General features: G+C 42.2%; 1 protein-coding gene across 1 annotated transcript in view; it reads right to left on the minus strand.

Moving 5' to 3' along the window:
- Positions 1-13,301, minus strand: part of mei1 (meiotic double-stranded break formation protein 1) — a 64,923-nt gene that overhangs the window by 5,949 nt on the left and 45,673 nt on the right. Inside the window, exons 24-30 of the mRNA XM_085403286.1 lie at positions 12,880-12,990; positions 9,637-9,824; positions 9,225-9,309; positions 7,754-7,938; positions 4,368-4,449; positions 3,857-3,963; positions 2,766-2,897 (exon numbers count right to left, since the gene is read on the minus strand). Coding sequence (XP_085259412.1) covers positions 2,766-2,897; positions 3,857-3,963; positions 4,368-4,449; positions 7,754-7,938; positions 9,225-9,309; positions 9,637-9,824; positions 12,880-12,990 — 890 coding nt within the window. The remainder of the gene's footprint in view (positions 1-2,765; positions 2,898-3,856; positions 3,964-4,367; positions 4,450-7,753; positions 7,939-9,224; positions 9,310-9,636; positions 9,825-12,879; positions 12,991-13,301) is intronic.

A 13,301-nucleotide genomic window follows, 5' to 3' on the forward strand; every position in this document is an offset into this window, starting at 1 on the left:
GTATGTGCATGCAGGCACACCGGTGCTCGTTATGTCAGCTTTCATGGGGAGGAAACAAGAAGCAAAACCAGTGATCTGAGAATAGATCATTTATAAATATGCACTTCCTTGTGAACTGAAACTTCACTTTAGTCCAAAAGCTAGATGAACAAAACCTCTGAAAACTGTGAAGCTCATCTGTGAAAATGTATGTGAGAGAAGAGCAGCAGAGATGCCAGGGGACAAAAATCACACTGTTTGTGAGACCGTTAAGAGAAATGCGTCACATTGAACCCTGCCTACCCTAACCTGTGTCACTGACTTAAAAAAACACACATATAGATATACAGACACACTCACACACAACCACACACTCATACACACCTACACAAGCCACAGACGCATGTATTCACACACTTCACGATTGCCTGGAACACAGTGCACTGGGAGCTGCAGTGTATGCCATCATTCTGTCACTCCTCCGACTCTGAGCCACTTTCAGAACACCAAAAGCATTTCTGGTCCTGCACACGATGCCATATTAGAGCTATGCAATCTGATGTGGCCCCTAATCTTGAGGCGAACCCAACTGAGATTTATGCATTTGCAGCAAAGCTAACTAGGGTAACAGGAATATTCACCTCACGCGGACCGCACCCCCCCTCCCCCCCACCCGTGCAGAGAATACACCATCTTGAGACCAGTTCAGACATAATAAGAGTGATTTGGCAAATGATACTAACGATACAAAGAGCTTGTGCCAGTGATCACAGTTGAGGAGAGAGAAAGCACAGTTGTTTCCATCAACTTCTTTTTTAAACTCAGTTCACCTCTGTGATCTGTTTGGCTGGCAAAAAAAATTATGCTGCAATCTGCAACACAACAATATGATGGGTAGAAAAGCTCTGCAAATAAACCACAAATATTTCTGTGCCTGTCAAATTAACATAACTCCACCAGCTCGCTCTTTTTTAAATGTCACATGTCTGTCTGATCCGGTCCAAATTTAGTCCATCTTTCCTGGAATAAACAGAGTACAGCCATGAAACCCAGTGTTTTAAAACACTCTTGCTATACGGCCCAACAGCTTTGATATTTGGTTAAAATGTAACAGGCTGTCACAAACACTTGAAATCATCCACGTTTTCAATCACGTTCTACACTGGATTAAGCGTCTATTTCATTTATGAATATCTAAGGTTTGATTCTGTCACACTGTTTGTGCTGCATGGCGACCTTCTTCCTGCAAGCCTGTGGCCAAAGAAAGCATGACTCAAAGCAAGAAGGATCTCCGTTAAAAGCTGCTGGTCGTCTGAGGAGATTGTGAAGGTGTTGATATGAGTGTAAATGGTTGTTTCTCTATGTGTCAGAGGCCATGCACTGGTCCAGTACCCACTGAGATGCTCCTGACCCTATCTGTGATAGAAAAAGGGAACTGAAGAGATGTCCTTTTACTTCTCAAGCTGATTAAGACATTTTTATCTAAAGGTCTTTTCAGCAACTTGAAAAGATGACTTTTAACCTCTCACTTTTCAGACAGATCTACCAATCATCCAAGTCAACCAGTCATTTTTTCAATAAGTCTTTTGCCATGTTGGGAAGTTTGATTGGTCTGCTGTGCTCTGGGATGGAGAGGAGAGGCCCAGACTGACACGAACTGCAATCATATTGTTAGCTCACAGTTCAGTAATCAGTTTTACACACACAACAGTTACTTAAAAATATAAACCTAAGTTTTAATTAGCCACTGAAGATGCATTTATGCTTTATAGCATTTATGGTTGGGTTTGGCTGTGAAAAGACGAGTGGAGCAGGATGCTCAGCGTTTGTCTTTGCAGCAGGAGACTCTGCAAAGTCATCTTTAAAATAACGACCAGGAGGGAAAAAAAGAAATGTCTACTTAGAGGCAAACTGATTTTATTGTAATTTAATGCTTCGCAGTGATAAGATTTAATACTTGGAGATAAAGAGATGGCAAGTTAATTCTTTAGAGTTTGGCTTTCAGGAGGTAGTGAGACAGTAATCATTTGAAATCGCACCCTGGCTTGTCAGCTCAAACTGCACTTAAACATTTACACACTGACAGCCTAAATGTTTGCTTAGGTGGTTACCCGGGTTGCAAACTTCATAACAACATAAACTACACATCGGGAGAAAAATTCAGCAACACACGCTTGCTTACCACAGAACGACTGAGTGATGAAAAGCGTGCAAAGGCAAAATCAACATCACAATGCGTGATGAATATTATAATTATTTGAATAATTCAGTAGGCTTGTTTGTTACTTTTCTTCAATCTTTTTCCTGCTGGGAGTCGTGATTAGTCGCTTTTGCATTTCTAATGAAAAACTGATTTTCACCTTGACTTGAGGTGGAATGTATTGTGATTCATGCTCGTGTGGGGCGGGCTCGACTTATTATTTGCCATTTGCTGCTTTTATGTATTGTACATGTTCTAATCTAAGTCAAACACAAACATTGGTCATGATCCAGATTTATACTCGATTACTTTTTGAGATGTTGAAATACGTGAAATAACTGTTTCAACTGCACAAACCTACCTGGTCTTCCACAAACACATTTCCCCTCAGTACAGTCTGCTTGTTTTGATTTTCACAACATATAAATACAAACTGATTCCAGCTAAAACTGAACTTTGTATGATTCCTTTTCTAATTAATTCATTTGAGGAATGGACAGATCCACAGGTAACTGAAGGCCTGTTGTTGTGTGATTATCTCCTATTTTATCTGTGTGAGCATACGTGTGTGTGTGCAAAGGTTTACCTGTGTCAGCAGCAGCCTCAGGGCCTGTTCTGCTTCCTTGCTGAGCTCCTTCACCCCCCTCCTCTCCACTCCCTCCATCACCTGGAGCAGGTCAGGCTCCCGCAGCACTGGTGTCCCGCTGTCCTGCAGCAGCTGCGGAGAACACAAGCACAGATGCAGAAACACATGTACACGTACGCATGCACGATCCTGCACAGATGTACATTACTGTGCAGTAAAAAAAACAAACGCTGCTCTAAAACCATTAACTTGATTATCATATTAAACCTCGGGGACATCAGTGTCAACAAGTGCACTGGAGAGGCAGCAAAAAGACAACCTCCAATAGGTGGTGGTGGCCACAGGCTGCTCCTGTCTTTGTCCCTCCTGACTGATTTTTATTTTGTTCCGCTTTTGTTAAAATTAAGAGTCTTTCATAAATAATGGCATGAATATTTTTTTTAATTATCATTCAAACACACCAAATAAGTATTTGCATTAACTTTGCATTGAAAATAAGTTCTCCTCAGTACACATGACTGATTGGTTGGCTCATAGTTTGGGACTTTTTCGGTTGCTTCTACCTTTCCATGTAATCCAATGATGTCTGGAAAAATGTGAGCAACACTGTTTCTTTTCCTTCTTAACAACCACTGTATGTTTAGGTTTGTGGACAGTGAATTTCAGACCAAGTGAAAAACAAGCTAAATATTTAAAGTGTTTAAACTCGTGTCACAGTGCTGCCTAACTCCATTAAATCTGCTTCCATTTTGTTTATTTGTGTTGGAAGGACAAAGTCACACGCTGTCCCAGATTTTTCACAAAATGCTTTAGGTCAGACATTTTTAATGCAGCGGGAGGCTCACAGGGCTCCAGCTGACCAGTAGTTCCAAGTAATCCCACAGTTCCAACCCCGAGCTGAATGAATAATAAATAAAGTGAGCTTACAGACATGGTAATGACTTTTCTTTTATTTTGATTCGCTGTATTGTGTCAGGATGGACTGCACTGTATTCACTTGGATGTGATCTAAATGCTTCTTTGAATACTTCTGCTATCAAATATTTATTACTTGGATTTGTATTTGTGTGTGTGTTTGTAAAGCATCTTACAAGTATGATGAATCTGAGAATGGCAGGGTGCAGAAGGCAGCTCTGTCCTGAGCTGAGCAGGCTGTGGAGGAGGAATCGACTCCATGGCTGACACACCACATGCTTGGCTGCTCCACACACACACACACACACACACACACACACACACACACACACACACACACACACACACACACACACACACACACACACACACACACACACGCCTTACTTAGATCCACTCAAGACAAACCTGTTGTTGCTGCACAGATATTGTCCGAATAAACAATGGCATGTAACCTTCACATATGCTATTTCAAGTTTAAGTTACAAAGTAAAAAAAAAACAACTCAAGACTTGCTGTAAATTCACTTACAGTTGCTTTCCACAGCTGTACATGTCATACTCATAAAACACTGCTGTTTCTCAAATCTCCTTCAAATATATACATTTGCAGTTTTTCATTTCTTTCTCTGTGGACGTGTGCACATTATCCTCACTCACTCCCTTTCCCCATCTCTCTGTTTGATACCTGTAGCGGGACTCTTTCTCTGAAGGAAGCCCAGCAGGGAGCTCAGACAGTTGACTGAGGCTCGCAACAGCAACTCGTGCTTCTGAGGAGAAAGAGACACATTGAGGTAAAACATGAGATTTGCAGAAGAAAAAAAAAGAAAAAGAAAAAATATCTCTCAGCTTTAAAATGTCAAATCGCTGCAAGCCAGGGAAAGAGCAGAATGTGAAACGTGTGCCTGTGTGCTCTCGCTCGGCAGAAATGGGCGCGATGGCAGCAACAGATGAATTGGGGGAAGAAACACAGATATCTGCTCTCCAACAGACGGAGATGCAGTCAGCAAAAGAAGGGGGGTAAGAAGGGAACACTAGAGAGAGTGACTGAGTGATGTGTTAATAATGCATGTCTCTCCCGCAGTGTCAGGGCTTACACTGAGCACTATGTAGTGTCCAAAAATACTGAAGTAGGCCACGGAGATATATAGATGACAGTGGAAAGTTGGACTATAATCCATAAGCAGCGAGGAGCAGAAAGCTGAAGAAAGGAGTCAAGAGGATGAGCTGGAGTGAGCGCAAGGGAGCTGAAGTGTGCAGAGGTACGAGAACGCTTAGATGAGAGGAGGGCAAATGAGGACAGGAAGATAAAAGGAGAGGTTAAAATCAGAGCTAAGAACAAGCAAGGAGAAAGGGAGAGCAGCGCAGAGTCGAAAAAAGTATGTGTGGGAGAGGGACTCTGGAGCTGCAGTGAGTCTTGCTGCTGCTGAATCGGAGCATCGAGAGGAAAGACAGCAAAAGGAGAGGAGGAGAGTGGGGAACTCATATCAGCTGCTGAACAGCAGACTACAGACCACTGAACCATAGAACTGAAACTCAGTTCAGCACTACAGCTTCTTACAGAGAGAGGAAATGCTGCTAGTGTGGAACCAGAGGCTGGTATACTGCAGCACAGAAGAAGAAAAAAAAAGTGCGGGCCTGACACAGAAACCACCCAACAGTTCCACATATACAATACAACAGAATAAAATTACTTTATTGTCCACATTAGTGGAAAAATTGTCTTTGGATCATCAAGTCAATCGATTCAAATCAAGCACACATTCATACATATAAACATGTGAACATTCAATTCCATTCAAAATACATCACATCATCTTATTCAGTATATTAATTGCTTTATGGCACAAATGATCCCTTATATACCTTTTTAATAGCTAGAGGCCTCCTATAACTCTCATCCTACAAGAAAAGCCTATAGAAAATATTCTTCATGATTTCTTTGACAAAGAAATCATCTGCTACTCTTTTGGGTTAGTCATACTTTAGACCGTTTGTTTCACCACCAACATGTAATAACAATGTAGAGACGGACGTGACTGCACTGGATCCGTGTGCAGTGCCGCAGTGCTAACTGTTAAATCAATCGGCATCTCATTTCCCCACACAACTGCGCTTGTGAAAGGCAGGTTCACTGTCATTATGTAAAGATTTTAAAGATTACCTTTGTGTTACTTCTGCTGTGGGATAAAGGGCAAGGGGAAGTGTCAAAGGAGCGATGGGGGGGAGGGGGTTTCATAACATGAGCATTTAAGTTGTCATTCATATATTCTTTATTGTATCCGGCGATAGATCGACACCGTTAACGCATTTGTGAAACCATGTGCGTGCACACTGGTGTTTTTATTCCATTTGCTGCATATGTGCATGCGATTTATAGAAGGCGTGCAGCTTTCTCCAGTTTTTCATTATGTACCTCTTGCTCACAAAGCCACCATTAAAGACACAGTTTTACAATTAAATGTCCTAGACCAGCTAGCTTAGTAACAATTGAGACAGCACACTGGGTACTGCAGCGCTCGAGCTTTCATTATAACACAGGGATTTACTGAACTAGCTTGTTATATTAATTCATACCCTCCATAAGCAAGAACTGGGAAATGCAACGCTGCAGTGAAAGTCTTTCTCTCTCGCGCACGCACACACACACACACACACACACACACACACACACACACACACAAAACATAATTACTACTTTTTCAACCATTACTTCAAATTTACCCTAAATGGAAACCTACCCTGAAATGTATGACTTACATCATCAAGAATTATCCAGACTCCAGAAGCGAGGCAGATTTACACCCACACAACATGAGTAATATAGTAATCTTTTACCACTGCAGATTTTACATGTGCTTCATCACACGTCCCCTGCACTATATGGGGCTTTTGTCATTTTCTCTAACTTGTGCCTTCTTGTCTCCTCTGCCTTCTTTCCCGTGACCTGAAAATCAATCTCGGTGTGCCATCATGAAGGATGTCTCAACACCTAAAATGAATCAGCAGGAGAAAGGAATGAGGAGAGAAGAAGCTTTGCTGGAGAAGTTATGATCCAGGATATGACATGTGTATCCTATGTGGAAGTTTGTTTATGCTCGATGCAGGGAGGTGTGACAGGCAGCTGGAACACGGAGGAGGAGGATTCCACAGATAAGTACACCTTCATGCTAAACTACGGGGAAAAAAGTCTGACATCTGCACGTTACTGACACACTGAGCTGGTCTGTGCACGAAGGAAAGATGGAGGAAATGATGTGCAAGGAGGTTTAGTAAGGAAAGGAAACAAGGATGTACAAGGCAAGCAATAAGAAGGGGGCCGGTGTTGGTCTCTTGTTATCACTGATTACAACAGATGATAACAGCCTTTAGAGCGTGCCAGCAGGTAGGGGAGGGTAACGGCCTAAAGGCAATATGCATGAGCCTGATAATAGCCATTCAGCAGGCTGATAACAGGCAAACTGGATATACAGACAGACAGAGGACAGCTTATAACAGGCAGATATTATTCAATCCCTGCAATCAAGCAAGATGGCATACGACATGTTTTCCCAGTTGATTTAAAATGCAGAATATAATCCATGGAGTCAAACCCAGGAGAAAGCCACAACTCCAAACCGCTGAACCACAAGGGAGCGTGATACAGAAGACATAGGTAATATATCTAACTATATAGTGAAAGTTTTAAAGTAGTAGAAAGCTGTTAATTCTGGAAACTGATTGGATTACTTCCATCAAGAAGGCTATGTGATTGGCTTGGTTTGGTCTGTTTGTTTGTCTCTTTGTTAGCAGGTTTGCTCAAAAAGTTGTGACACATTTGCAGGCAAATTTTACCACACCACCTCTAGGCTAAAGGGATTAAAATGATTTACACTCTGGATCCAGATCCAGGAATTTTGGGAGGAATTCTTTAACAATGGCAAAATTAAACGTTTGGCCAAAAACCTGTGAATCACTGTCATAATGTTCTCAAGAAAATGTTACAAACTGAACCGGATCCAGATAGCTTTTTGTACCCATACACTCAAATCACCATATCAATACAAACCTACTCATATTCAAACATGCTAATACCTGCAGAAGGAGTCCACTGAGAGCAATTGAGAGGCACTGTGCCCCTCTGGAGCCAAGTGGGTACAAAGCACCGTCTTCAACCCCAAGAGGTCTGAGCCCAACCAAGCCAGGACCAGAAGTCAGACACACAACTTCCGATGCCAGGTCAGTATCAAGCAGAGCCTGCAGCAGCCTCAGGTAGCTGACTGGGAAGAGGGAGATAGAGGAAAATTGTAAATGTCTGAAAAAGCAGAGCAAATGAATGATGGAATGTCTAAGCAAAGGAGGGTGAAAGAAAGAGAGAAGGAAAATAAATGTGGAAGGCAAGGCCACAGAAGAAAGAGGTCCACAGCACAACAGAAAGCAGCGAGTGTGTGAGTAAAAACTGAAAAAGATGGTAACAATCATGGAGCAGAGGGTGCAAGAGTACAGCTGAAAGGAACTGAGAGCAATTTTTTTATAAGAGACGTGAGAGAAAGAGAGGGCAAGAAGTTAAAGATGTCAGTGCCAAGTACATAGAGAGAGAGTGCAAGGCAGAACGAAGTGAAGGAAACTGAAGGAAGTTCAGCGAGACCCAAGTAGTGATGGAGAAAAAGCGAACAACAGGGGTAAAAAGACTCCTAAAACACAGTGGAATCCAAACTTAGTGCTGCCAGCCATCTGAATCCCACTTAATGCCATGTACACTGAGATTAGAGCTCTGTGAGGGAGAGAGGACTCAATTAGTGGCAGAAGAAAAGAGGGAGGAGAGACAGGCCAAAGAGATAGAGAGAAACGGGAAGAGTTGGAAATATACGGGCAGGCTGGGAAGAAGCATAGGGGAGATAAAAATTGAGAGAAAGACAGAGAAAGGACGCTGAGTGACTAGAAAGAGAGAGAGAGAGGCAGGCAGAGGGAGGGAGCCAATACATCACAGCAACTCTGACAGGTCACTTATCCAGCTGACAGACAGAGATGCAGGAGCAGCAGGGATGATCTGTCTCCCAGTGCAGCAGTGGGATTGGGGCCACTTAATATAATGAAAGTGTGTGAAATGCATGGTTTGGTTAGCTCCACTGAGGATAACACATTGACTTTACGTATGTACATGTAAACCAAGCAAAGGTGGACCCCATTAGTACCCTCTGGTTTGCACAGTATATGGACAGATGTTACATTAATCAGGGATGCCTAATGCTACTCATATGAACACAGGTATCTTGGTCTTATGGACCTCCCGATGTTTTCATAATTGCGTTGGACAGGGAAACCGAGTAGCACAAAATTCTGGAACAGATGACTCAAGACACAAATCTGGAAGAATAAAAGCAAATTGAGGAAAATAGAAAAACACCAGCCAACCACAAATGCAGAATTTTCAGCCAAGTTTCTTTTGTATTCTTGGGTCACACACTGTTGCTATAATTTCAGCACTAATGAACTGTTTTGCCGCCGGCTGTCTGCATGGGATGAAGACTTATAAAAACAATCAGTAAAATTTGGTGTCTCTTACTCAGCAGGAGACTGTCTGTGTTTCTCTTCTGAGTAAGGAGTCGCTGCACAGCTGTGTCCAGACTCCAAGTGATGCTCTTACGGACCTTAAATAATAGAAAATGAGAGAGAGAGGGTAGAAAATAAGAGAGAGAGGGGAGGAATCAGGAATATAACAAGATTAGGACTGAAATCTTTGTGAGTTAAAATGCATTATTATCCCTGCAGTGCCGGCTGAAAGCAAAGAAGAAAGGGTGTTATTTTGTACCACGGCCTCACTGAGATATGCATCAAGCAAATCCAATTTCTGTTTTGCATTCTGCCCCTATATCTCAATCTATACCCTACTTTACATTATGCTGTGTCTTGCCCTTGACTGTATGAAGTTGTATCGTGAAGTTGTGATAAGAGCAGAGCTGAGCTGTTGTGTGTACCTGAGTGGAGTGAACACGCTGCAAGGTAATGAGGGAGGACAGGAGTAGATGGCAGCAGCACAGCAGGGCCAAAGGAGGACAGGCTGATGGAGAGAGGGATGTGGCAGAGGAAGAGGAGGAGGAGGAAGAGGAGAAGACTGTCTGCAGCTGGTCCATCAGCCCGCTGTTAGAGAGCAGCATGGAGACAGCTGGGAAAGAAAAGGAACAGTGTCATCACACTTTAATGGGACGTGTGCTTCTGTTTCACTGCGCTGTGCGTGGGTTTTGATAGCAGCTGGTCCTTATGACTGCAGAGTGACGTGCTGCAGCAACAGACCCACAACAATGCAAACACCTGTGAGGTCTTTGTAACATTACTAAGTGAAAAATAGGTTAAACTATACTGTTCTCTATTCATAAACACTGATATTGCTGTTTTACCATATACATGTGGGCAGGCTGAATAATTTAAACAATGTGATAATAGAACGATATGACACAAGGGCAACAAGATGCAAACAAAGCATCACCTCCAAGTGCTAAAAAAATCCCCCCAAATGAAACAATCTTAAAGTAATCATATGTTCTTTTCGCTTTGAAACAGAGTAATGTGTTCCTTCTCCTTTGCACCATCACTGAAATAGTGTCTAGCCTGAGGCTGAAACAGGTAGCTGTAAACTGATCACTAGTGATAATGAAGGCTGAATACATAGAGAGGCTGCAGGAGAAGCTGCAAAGTAGAGCGCCACAATTAATCGAACTTTAATCCCAATTTTGTCTTCCCATAATTAAATGAGCATGATCGAGCGATACTGAAAAAGCGCACTTCGCCAATAGAATGCAAAGCAAAATTAAGCGCTCCCTAAATCACGTGCCTGCATGTGCCAGTTTCCTGGAATAACACTACACCAAAAGATACACATGAATATGCAACAAAACTCAAATGTCTGGCAGAGCAGAGAGTGAAGGGCTTGTCTCTAGAATCTCTAGATCAGGTGTGGGGGAACTCCAGGCCTCAAGGGCCGGTGTCCTGCAGGTTTTAGATGTGTACTTGATCCAACACAACTGATTTAAATGGCTAAATTACCTCCTCAACATGTCTTGAAGTTCTTTAGAACTAATCATGTGATTCAGGTGTTGACCCAGGGGGATGTCTAAAACCTGCAGGACAGAACTTATTCAACTGAACTGTCCGAAAAAATACTACAGACTCAAATCGTTTGATTTTTATTTGTAAAACACCAAATCACAACAACAGTGACCTTAAAGCACTTTATATTGTAAGGTAAGAACTCTAGAATAAGAAAGAGAAAACCCAGCAATCAGAAACCCCTTATGAGCAAGCACTTGGCGATAGTGGGAAGGAAAATCTCCCTTTTAACAGGAAGAAACCTCCAACAGAACCAGATAAAGGGAAGGGCAGTCATCTACTGCAAAAAAACTGCAGTATATTGAGGCATGAAACCCAAGAAAGCTACATCGTGGTTGCTAACGTAAGTCATCCAACATGAATTCAGGCATCCATAAAAGTGCAGCTGCGCATGCATCCAGCTCACAAAGACGCACTGAAATCACAAATGCAATCGCACTCCACGTGCAGTAAAGACAGTGAATTACGAACACTTCAGGAAAATGGTCAACACACCGGACAAAAGATATGTCACCCCCTCGCACAATTATTCCAAAGTGGCAACACCTGTGCTGTATGCAAACCTTGGAGGGAAAATAAAGCCGTCGAGTACTTTGCTAGGGGTTTTATTGACAACCTTTTTATTTTGCTTCTAGAGATGCACTTAGACCAGGTGAACAAACACCTTATTTGTCTGCAAAGATGAATTTACGGATTAATTAACAGGAACAGAACACAAAATAAAGGTGCCCTCTTGCTCTGCAGGGCATTTTCTTTTTAAATCTATTTTACTTTTTTCAAAGAGGTGCACTGTATTTAGGTGAATGAGGACAAATTTTATTTTGATGCAAAGATCTGTACATATATGGAAACGTAATATCAGCGTTCTGTTTACGTGAAAGTGCAATAAAAACACATTTATCACTAAAATCAATGAATAATCGGACAAATAATGTGGATCTCCGTACTGATGAAAATAATTGTTGTCCATAATCACGGAGCCTTACTGCAAATTAATACCACTGACATTATTAGCTTTGCTTCCCAATGGTAACCCTTCTGTCTGACCTCCAAGTTAACCAGAGAAGTTGGTGTACTGGTTAGCACTGTTGCCTCACAGAAGGCATATTTCTGGGTCAAACCACAGTTGGAGTCTTTCTGTGTTCCTGCGTGGGTTCTCTCCAGCCACTCCGGTTTCCTCCCACAGTCCACACATACAGTATGCATGCTAAGTTAATTTGCGATCCTAAATTGGCCATAGATGTGAGGTGGATAAAGTGCTTTAATTGTAAAAAATAGAGCAATGTTTGAGTAAAATGAGACTTATAGAATAAACACTTTGAGCACTCAGCATGACTAGAAAAGAATACCCTGTAACTGATCAAATAAATGTCTGTGATAAGCGCAGTGTAACAGGTCTGAAGGCATACTTTTGTCTGTTGTGAAAAATATTCAAGTATTAATTTCTCAAGCTCTTTAGTACCTGATACTTTTGTGTTCTGGCTCATTGACTGATTGAGCGACTTTGGTTTTAAAGAGAGATTTCTAAAAATAAAAGCTTTAGTGAAACTCTCTTGGAAAAACCCCCTTATGTTATCATACATCTTCCAGCTGCACCTAATTACTGATTTTGTTCGTCTATATATGGATTTATGTGAGATTTCTTACCTTAGAAACCTACATGTTGCCATGGCGGTAAGTGCTATTTGTGTTTGGACCTGTGTGTTACAGGTATTTAGCTGTAGCAAGGCGACGACACGAGTCTGCCAGTCATTGCTTTTGTGCAAATGTGCGACAAGCTCACAGACTTGACACCGTAACAAAAGACAAGAGCCAAAGACAATGTCCACGACCGAGCCAAAGCCTGTGTACCATTTGTAGTGCAGGTGTGAGCTTTTACGGTTATTATTTGCTTTGTGCCTCAGTACAACGTGCATCAAGGTCAGCCTCTCGCTTCTCTCAAACAGGAGAGTGGGGAGCGAAATGAAAAGACAACAAGAGTCGAGAGAAACCTTCTGAGACAGAGGGTGAAGAGGCTGCGTGTGTGAAAGGTGTGACGTTAAGAGAAGGAGTGAATAAAAGGCACAGAGACCATGCAGAGTGTAACTAAAAGTGGCAGTAAGAACGTGTCTAACCTCTGTCAGTGCAGTGTGCAGGGGACAGGCTCAGGCAGCAGTACAGGTAGCTGATGGCAGGCAGCAGGCTCTCTGTTTTTATAGGCTTCAACCTCCCTGCTATGTTACTCACTGACTCACACACACACACACACACACACACACACACACACACACACACACACACACACACACACACACACACACACACACATAAACACACACACACACACACACGCACACACACACACACACACACACACACACACACACACACACACACACACACACACATAAACACACGGGCATTATTTCTGGGAAATATACCTTTACTGCACAGCTGACCCTAAATGTAATGTAAAATATAGTCGAGTATCCAACAATTTTCTCACTCTTTCATCTATGATTTTATCTGCGGTGCTCTCAAGGATTTTATACAGGGG

The sequence above is a fragment of the Rhamphochromis longiceps genome, linkage group LG4 (assembly GCF_057381845.1).
Source record: "Rhamphochromis longiceps isolate RC_006_pf linkage group LG4, R_longiceps_female_GT1.1, whole genome shotgun sequence".
Classification (NCBI taxonomy): domain Eukaryota; kingdom Metazoa; phylum Chordata; class Actinopteri; order Cichliformes; family Cichlidae; genus Rhamphochromis; species Rhamphochromis longiceps.